Genomic DNA, 10,000 nt, shown 5'->3' with positions numbered 1-10,000 from the left:
AGGTTTATTAAATACTTTGCTGTAGCAGGTAAAACAACAGAGTATTTATTCTAAAACAAACCAAAGCAGGTTAAATGAGTCAGACGTTTTCGGAGCAGCAACAAGTGTAATATATATTCTCTGTCAGATTTTAGAAAAAGAGCATGAAAGAGAAATATACGTGTCGTAATATGTACTGTGTTCCATGTATTTAATGTATTTACTATTTAACGTGAGCCTCTCTGACTTGATGTATTATCTAATAAAGACTACCAGTAGATGCACATTATTCAGACACACATTTTCTTCACATATTTGTCTTAAAATATGATTTAAGTTGTGGACGTCTACATTCTTATTGCTGCAGAGTTCAGGACGTCTTTGGATCCGTGTCGCCCCCTAGAGGCAACAAGCGAGAGCTGCAACCATCTCCGGTTACAAGCGTCTCTGCAGCAGAACGTGAAGAAGAAGCTTCAATGAAAACCAGTCCAGTCTTCTAATCCAGTGGTTCTCAAAGTAAAAGGAATTTCCTTTAAACTATATTATTGTAAAGTACACATCTACAGATTGTGCGCATCACTCCCGCCCACGTCAGCTCTGGGCCAATTGAAACTCTGACGTCATTGTCATTGCATCACTGTGAAACGGGTCTGAAGGATTTAGGTGAAAGTTTGAGAATACAACTAGTTTAAAGGGGAATGAAAGAATGTAAGTGGTGATAATTCTTCTGTTAAATCAGTGCCACCATTACGAGACGGCTCTCCCGTCTCTTTAGTCTGACTTTAGACCAAACTCACGTCCCCACTGGAAGACATTTTGTTTGCTTTAATTGTCAATATAAATATGTCAATATGTGAATGTTGTGTTGAGACAGACTTCAGAAACCTGAACATTTAAGCCCAGGAAATATATACACAACGTAAAATCCAAATTATAACTAAATGAAAAAATGTCTGACTGCATCATCATCTTGACTTAAAGTGTGAGTTATCAGACAGTAATTCAATAGTAATGCAATCATTTTGTGTTTTGTATTAGATGCTTAATTTGCTTTTTGGGGATGATACCAGGCCAGGAGGTTAGTTAGCTTAGCTTAGCACAAAGACTGTAAACAGGGGGAAACAGCTAGCCTGGCTCTGCACCTTGAGAGATCGATTCTAACTGACTGTAGGCAAGAAAGCAAAAAAAAGAATATTTCTCAAATTGCTCAAAATATAGATTTTGTGAGATACTAAGTTAAAAACTTAGAAAGAGTTTAAATAAAATGTCTCAGTTATGTGACATGAACTCAAAACGATGTAATAACTCACAATGTTTACTCTGTTTCAGGTCACGAGTGAGGAGGACGAAGGCTTTAAAGGAAATATGTTTAATATTATATTTATATAGCATTGAAGTGTTTTAATACAAATTATATTATTTTGATATGTTTTGTAACATTATTATTATAAGTCTGCAATGTTATGTATATCTGTGCAATAAATACACTGTGCAATACTCCAATGATTCTGTCTGTATATATAATATTTTAGCTATTGTGGATTTATTACTTTTTTACTTATTTAATATTCTTTACTGTTGTATTGCTCATTTACTTATTTATAATTGTTTTAATCTTGTTTTTTTTACTGTCTCTTGTTTGCACTATACAGTATATATGTATATATGTATATTTATATATACATATATATGTATATATATGTATATATATGTATATATAAATATACATATATATATATATACATATATATACATATATACACATATATGTATATATATGTGTATATATATGTATATATATGTATATTTATATATACATATAGATACATATATACACTGTATGCTGCTGTAATCCTGTAAATGTCCCCACTGCGAGAGTAATAAAGGATTATATTATCTTATCTTATTCATATTTCAATGTCATTTCAATAAAGATAGAAAATACAAAAAAAAAGAAAGAAAACAACCTTGACCGGAAACGGAAATGCGGCGTTGTTTTCTTCTTCTTCTCTTGTCGCTTTTCCTCCACCAGGCAGGTAACGTAACGTTACGGGAGTTTTTAGACACAACATGGAGCACAAGCTGATCCTGGCTGTGTCCGGATTCCCGAGTCTCTACGACACCAACTCTCCGACCTACAGGGACCTGAACATGAGGGCCGATTCGTGGCGACACGTCTCGGACATCGTCGGTGTTCCCGGTAAGTTTTTATTTATTTTATTTATTTTTGTTTAATAACGTTACCGGCTGCGTGATGTTTTGTGTCTGTGACGTGAGGCTCTGTTAAACAACTTTTATTCATAAAACAATTTTCCACATTTTTTTTTCTTGTAAAAGATCAAAAGCAAAGATCAAAACAATAGATAGTCCGTCTCTTAAAACCTTCCGACTGTCTTGCGGCTTTCAGCTCCAAAGCCCATTGGTTCCTACTGAGGACGAACATCTTTAGAAACATTTCTTTAAACCAAAAAAATCTCATTAATTTAACAAAACAGCTGAGCACTTTACAGAATATTACTAAAGTACATGTACATAAGTAGGCTTATTATCAGCAAAATGCTCTTATACTATTATAAGTACAGGTAATCTGTACAATACAATACTGTGCAATACTGAAATTATTCTGTCTGTATATAATATATATAATATAGTTATTGTGGATTTTTTACTTATTTATAATATTTTTTTTACTATGTCTCTTGTTTGCACTACGCTGTGTGTGTGTGTGTATATATATATATATATATATATATATATATATATATATATATATATATATATATATCCACTATGCTGCTGTAATCCTGTAAACTATTTTACATACTGTTGAGTACTAGTACTAGTTTACGTACAAAACATGAAAGTATAATGTATTATTGTCATGTTTTATATTTAAAATCTAAATCAGCAAAGTTACTGAAGCTTATCAGACTAATGTGACGGAGCAATAAAGTTCAATATTTCCTTTTTAGAATGTAATGTAGTACGAAAACAATCACAGTCCACCACTGACTAATAGGGCCTTTAAGTGGGTTAACTTGTAATTATTGATAACAATGATTTGTGTCTGTATCAACAGCTTCTTTTGGATTGATTTATGTTTTCTTAAAGGACCTTGAAGGTAACAGAAGCTTTCTCACCCTCATCAGAATAAGAGCGTGAAGTGATGACTGATATCAATCAGTTCAACTTTGTCAGTTATTCGATTAGTTGTTAACTATTATAATCATCTAAAGTGTCAGTCCTGGTTGATCTCTGATTCCAGCTTCTTGTTCTGGGTTCTTTGCTCCTCTGTGACGGCAAACTGAACATCTTTGAGTTGTGGACAAAACGAAACATTTTAAGGGCTTTGGGAAACACTGATTGACATTTTATAGACCAAACAACTGATCGATTAATCAACGAAAAACAATTGACAGTGAAATGAATCAACAGTTGCAGCCCTCTACATGTTGTACGTCTTCTGTCATCTCGGCTGTAGATGGAGACCAACCAGCTGGGAACATCTTTCCTTCAGAAGTAGCGACATTAAAGCCTTTAAATGTGTTCATGAGTTTGATCTCTCTCCGGTACGGCTGTGTGTTCACGGTGGTTCATTAAGGTTCTTTATTGGTGCTCAGTGGCTCAGAAGAGGAAGAGATATCAGGCTTTGGATTTACATAAATCTATGGTTGAATCTGCAGTAACGTCGACACATCTTCTTCTTCTTCTTCATTAGAGTCTGAATGCAGGAGGAAGTGGAAGACGCTGAGGGACCAACACCGGAGGGAGAGGCAGCGGGAGAAGGACCGACGGGAGAGCGGCATCGGGCTCTTTAACTACCGGCCCTGGAGATACTCGGCCATTTTGTCCTTTTTGAACCCGTTCATTGACGCCAGAGCCGCGGGCTGCAACGGCTGGGCTCTGGACCCGCAGCCCTCCCAGCTCCACGCCTCTGAAATGGGCTGCAGCACGACCACCGAAACACGGAGCGACGACGACGACAACTACGGTTTGTACATCCGTCGGGACGGGTACCGTTGGGATTCTATGGATACCCGTACTCTTATCGGTCCGGTTCCTTATCGATACTCTTACCGGTTCTTTTTGATTATTTTTTGAGGAAAAAAAGACAATTAATTAAGAAAATAATCAACATTTCTTTATTATTCTTGTACGTAAACAAATAGTCTTTATTGAGTTCTAAAATCTTTAAAATACGTTCTCATCACAATGATCTCACTGATTATCTCTCATTGATGATCCTGTTCTTCTGATCAAACTCCGTATGACATCACTACCGTATGACATCACTACCGTTACCTGACGGCTGCTCCACAAACAGACTGGTGTTCTGCTTGTTGGTCACATGTTGTGATGAACTTACTTGTGAGGGTTTTATTGTGTTTGAGACAACCAGAGTTCTACAATGTGTCCTTCTCTCTGATCATGATGCGAGTCTCACGCTGACAGAGAGACAAAGAGACAAAGACAGAGAGAGAGAGAGAGAGAGAGAGAGAGAGAGAGGACGTTTGAGACGAGGACGTCTCGGTCCAGAACTCAGAAAGTACCGATAGCAGAACCAGTAACTAACTAACAGGTTCTACTCATTTAGAACTGGGTTCCGGAGGCATCCCTATAAATAATGTCCAGAATTATGTCCCCAAAATGTCTTTACGGCTGCACGGACAGTGTTTGACATGTTTCTCAAATTGAAAAGACGTTTTATTGGGGCTACAAATGATGATAGTTTACAGGGACGCACCAATTTTTAAACTTTTCTTCTGATCACAGCTGCAGGATGAAAATAAAACGTGATTGCTTTAATTTGTCTCAGCAGACGTCTCTGTAGTCGACGCCACAACAACAACAACAACAACATCGTCCTCAGAGTTTGTTCAGAGGAAGCGTCCGTCTTCCGCCGGCAGAGACGCCATCGGATTCAAAGAAGCGAAGATGGAGGTGACCTCGGAGAGCGCCGCCAGAGACGACTGTGTGCAGATGCAACAGCACGACAACATGAAGGAACTGTTCGAGGTGATGATGCAGTCGGTCACGTCTCTAGCCGCCTCCTTGGCCTCTTCGCACTCTTCCTCGCAGCCCTCAGATCAGCCGATGCCTCCTGCGGCCCTGCAGCCTGATCTCCATCACCTCCCGACGCACCGCGGCCCGCCGCTGCCGTCCTGCACCGCCTCCAGGCTGAACCACCTGAAGACGGAGGAGCAGGAGGCCGAGGTGGTGGAGCTGCTGGACGACCAAACCGACGGCGATGAGGAGGAGGAGGAGGAGGAGGAGGAGTGCGGCGCTGCGGCGTCCACCAGGCCGACCCGGGCCAAGAGGAAAAGCAGCGACAGTCTGCTGGAGGAGTACCTGAGGAGGATGGAGGCTCAGAGAGACCGGGACCTGGACCAGAGAGACGATGTCACCCTGTTTTTACTGAGCTTGGCTCCGGCCATGAGGAGACTTCCTGCTGAGAAACAGTCGTGGGTCAGAACCAAGATGCAGCAGTTTCTACACGAGGCCGAGTTTGGTGCTACGAGTTTTCAGTGATCCCGAAAATATTTTACATTTTTATAAATACTGTATGGATCCCATATTTGTGGACTTTAACAAAAAAATATGTTCACCTACAAAAGAGTTAGTTTCCTCCATTTTTATGATTGTGTAACTTCTCTTTTCACAGTTTCTTTTGTGCTGTTTTTTAATAAAAAATCCTCTTGTGACTCGTTTATATCTTGATAAATGAATTATTAAAGTGAGGACGTTAAACAACATTGATCTTTCTTTACGTGAAGAAAACAAACAGATTGGTGATTGTTGTAAAGATTAAACGGTGAAATATATTGATATATATATATATATATATATAAGTCCAAGCACAAGTTGTTCTTTGATAATTTGATCGACTGTGAATTTGCACCACTGAAGCAAAAATATCAACCGGTTTCTTGCATATTATGTGATTTAATATGATTCATTATTTTAGTGTACATTGTGCATATTGCTAAATAAAGTTGTGTTGCGTCAAATTACCAGAAATACAAGCCTGATTTATACATTTCATTCCTAAACACGTGGAAAACATTATTTATTGTGGCTGTTAACTGTATTTTCTGATTTATGGAGCGATGAAAAGAGATTTCTATAATTCTCTCCAAAAAAAACCTGTTGACTCTAATATGTCAACAAAATTAATCAATAGTGGTAGTAGTAGTTGTAGCACTAGTAGTAGTAATAGTAGCAGTAGTAGTAGTCCTAGCACTAGTAGTAGTATTAGTAGTAGTAGTAGTCGTAGCACTAGCACTAGTATTAGTAATAGTAGTAGTAGTAGTCGTAGCACTAGCACTAGTAGTAGTATTAGTAGCACTAGTAGTAGTAGTAGTAGCAGTAGTAGTAATAGTCGTAGCACTAGTAGTAGTAGCAGTAGTATTAGTAGTAGTAGTAGTAGTAGTAGCACTAGTAGTAGTAGTGGGTTAGGGTTAGTAGTAGTAGTAGCAGTAGTAGTAGCACTAGTAGTAGTAGTAGTATTACTAGTAGTCGTAGCACTAGCAGTAGTAGTAGTAGTAGTCGTAGTAGTATTATTATTAGTAGTAGTACTAACACTAGTAGTATTAGTAGTAGTAGTAGCACTAGTAGTAGTAGTATTAGTAGTAGTCGTAGCACTAGTAGTAGTAGTAGTAGTAGTAGTCGTAGCACTAGTAGTAGTAGTAGTAGTAGTAGTATTATTAGTAGTAGTAGTACTAACACTAGTAGTATTAGTAGTAGTAGTAGTAGTAGTACTAACACTAGTAGTATTAGTAGTAGTAGTAGTAGTAGTAGTAGTAGTAGTAGCATGAACCTCAGAGTGACGTCATGAATCTACGTGTCTCACTCTGTTTTATTGTATTTATTGTTGCAGAGTTCAGCTCTCGGGCCTCTGGAGGCTCTATTTGTGGACTTGGTGACCTTTGACCCCTGCTGCTTTAGTTAGGCGAGTGAACCTTCTGGGAAAGGGACAGGGATTTACCCAAACCCTCCACGAGTATTTCAGTGATCCCGTGTGTAAAATAAGATCTACGTTATGCTCTTTTTCTGTCAGTGCAAAGTGGAAACTTCTCATAAGAAAGTATGAATAAAGTCAGTTATTCTGTGTCCTCGAAGCTTTTAAAGGGAATCTAAAGGACGACACGTTTATGTGTTTATTCTACCATTGTGTCTATTTGACTTGGTTTGTTCTCAGACTCTGATCCAGAAATCTCCACTTCAGCAGCTCTTACATACACCAAACTTTACTCTTTCATTCCTCTCTATGTGCTGAAGGTTAACACAGAGGGGTTCGTTCACACATCACTCACACACTCATTTATACACATTTATTAATAAAACATGGAGGAAATAGATGTTTTAATGTTCTGATTAGAGTGATCTGAAGAGATATCATAAACTTCCTCTGTAAAAACCTTTAACTCTAATATGTCAACAAAGTAAAACAAGAATGATGAACCTGGCTTTATTTAATCTTCAGATTTATGTTGTGGAAATGTATGAAAATTTGCAAATATTTCATAACATAACTCCTCATTTGCATATTTAAACAACTTGTAAAACAAAATATAATTATCTTAATGAGTTGATATATCCAAGTTAAAATGTTTACCTTATTCACAAAAACATGTACTTAAAGTACCAAAAGTAGTATTCATTATGCAGCAAAGAAGACCCCTGACAGTAGTATATTATGATGTAATATTTTATTGAATTATTATGAAACAATAATGTTAAACTTGGCTTCATCCAATGTTCACATTTATGTTCAGAACCCTGAATTTATGTAATATATATATATAGTAAAATATAGATCAATAATAAATATTTATTACTATAAATTATAGTAAAACATTATAACAAACAAGCTGACAAAACATCAAATGTTCTTCACAATGGAGCGATGAAAAGAGATTTCTATAATTCTCTCCAAAAAAAAACCTGTTTAATCTAATATGTCAACAAAATGAATCAATAACTGGGTTAATCCAATATTCACATTTTTGTTGTGAAAATATGTGCAAATTATCTCATGACATATATGGATACATTTGTGAAGCATTCTTTGCATGCAAAATTATAAATGTTATCTTATATTCAGTTGGGTAGTTACATTTCTGTTTTGACAATGCGTCATAATAAGCTTGTTTTATGTAAAATGTAAATGTTCTGTTAAAATACAATACTTCCCTCTTAAATATAGCGGAGTAGAAGGATATAACGTACATTTAAATTAGTACTGAAGTACTTAAGTTTTAGTAAAGCGTTATAGTGTAAAATGTAGTGATTAGACTCTTTGTAGTACTGTAGAAAAGTCACTGGGTCAGTGACCCGGATGTGTGAAAACTGTGCAGCCCGTGAGAAACACTTTCAGAAGCCCCGTACATGCAGTCGAGAAGCAGAGATCGCGACGTTACGTCGTCGTCGCCATTTTGTTTCACCGGGAGTAAAGAAATCAACCTGAAAAGCACCGGGCGTGAATATTTTTCCTTTATTTTTGAGCACTTTCAAGACGGCGGATCGGCCTCGTGCACCTGCAGTTTTAGATTAGCGTGGTACGTAAACACCGACGGAAACACGCTTTGTTTTATTGTTACGTTAGCGGCAGAGTAGCTCGTTTAAGTTAGCGTTAAACAGTTGACGTGACATGCTATAGCCGGCATTTTGAAAAAAAAGGGGGCTCTCTTTTTGGTTCATGGTGAAATAGATGCGTTATGGATGGCTACTGTATCCGCACCGAATTCAGAGGGAGAACCAAAATGCCCGACATGATTAAATTCTAAAGTGTGTATGTGTGTGTGTGTGTTCTTCTGTTTATTTTAACATTTAGTTTGCGGCTGCACGCGCGCGCTGAAGAGACTGCGGCCTGTTGATCCGCACGAGCCATAGCTAGCTAACGTTAGCTAGCGTTATGCTAACAAGAGGCGTGGTGGATGTTTTTTTTTGGAAAACCAGCTGGATTTTTAACTTGAGATTACTATTATAGTATTTATTTTATTAGTCGTTTAGTGTGACATGAACCGCACTCTCAGAACTATTGGACGTTAAGTGTCACGTGGTAAAGTTGGCCAAACGATCCAAAATTTTGTTTTTTAGTTAAGTTTTACTACGTCCCGGTTTACTTTAGCTTGCTGTTTAATATTGTTGCTATCTACAACATTATATATATATATATACATTATTTATATATATATATAATGTATTCCTATAAGTTAACTGTACACTGGTGTATATCTTATACATATTTAATTATGTGCAATATAAATACACTGTGCAATACTATTATTCTGTCTGTATATATAATATTTTAGTTATTGTGGATTTGTTACTTATTTAATATTCTTTACTGTTTTATTACTTATTTATAATACTTGTTTTGATCTTGTTTTTTTACTATGTCTTGTTTGCACTATGCATATACATATAAATATATATGTTATATTATATTCCTATACGTTAACTGTACACTTATACATATTTAATGAGTTGTTGGAGGGAGCTCGAAATAGTGCATTAATATCATCAATATATAATGATATTGAACTCGAATAGTGCAAACAAGTATTATAAATAAGTAATAAAACAGTAATAATAATACAACAGTAAAGAATATAATATCACTGCGGGACTAATAAAGGCTTATCTTATCTTAAGTTGTTGTTAACCTGCAGTAATGTCTCACATGCACAGATGTCTGCAGACATGGCCACAGATCATGTAAACGGGAACGGGACGGAGGAGCCGATGGACACTACAGCTGAGGTGACCCGCTCGGAACACTTCCCAGCTCTACTCGAGGCTGGTCTACCTCAGAATGTGGCTGAGAAGCTAGATGAACTTTACTTAGCAGGTAAGCAGACCGTGTGTGTGTCGCCTTTTACCTGCAGTGAGAAAGAAAAAGCAGGTTGATACAAATGTGAGGCGTTAACACACTTGTTACTAGATTTGTCACAGGTGTGGAGTAGTTTGGGCGTATCTGTAATAAGACTTTAGAATAAATCACCAAATCAATCACACG

The 10,000-nt window shown here is 37.0% G+C and overlaps 2 protein-coding genes across 6 annotated transcripts in view; both read left to right on the top strand.

Annotated features, from left to right (window-relative positions):
- The first annotated feature begins 1,964 nt into the window (after positions 1-1,964).
- LOC142941000 (uncharacterized) lies at positions 1,965-5,681 on the top strand. Its single transcript, XM_076083233.1, has 3 exons — positions 1,965-2,179; positions 3,698-3,970; positions 4,799-5,681. Exons 1-3 carry the CDS (start codon positions 2,050-2,052, stop codon positions 5,506-5,508), a joined length of 1,113 nt encoding a protein of 370 aa, XP_075939348.1. The 5' UTR covers positions 1,965-2,049; the 3' UTR covers positions 5,509-5,681.
- A 2,696-nt stretch (positions 5,682-8,377) lies between these two features.
- The window catches only part of syncrip (synaptotagmin binding, cytoplasmic RNA interacting protein), an 11,879-nt gene continuing 10,256 nt past the window's right edge, over positions 8,378-10,000 (top strand). For all 5 annotated transcript variants that reach the window (XM_076083230.1, XM_076083229.1, XM_076083228.1 and 2 more), the window contains exons 1-2: positions 8,378-8,537; positions 9,673-9,832. In XM_076083230.1, the coding sequence (XP_075939345.1) occupies positions 9,673-9,832 (160 nt within the window). In that variant the 5' untranslated portion in view covers positions 8,378-8,537. The remainder of the gene's footprint in view (positions 8,538-9,672; positions 9,833-10,000) is intronic.

Source organism: Anarhichas minor, unplaced genomic scaffold, assembly GCF_050575085.1.
Source record: "Anarhichas minor isolate MPS153535 unplaced genomic scaffold, ASM5057508v1 ptg000124l, whole genome shotgun sequence".
Classification (NCBI taxonomy): Eukaryota; Metazoa; Chordata; class Actinopteri; order Perciformes; family Anarhichadidae; genus Anarhichas; species Anarhichas minor.
This window is presented reverse-complemented; position numbering and strand designations above follow the sequence as displayed.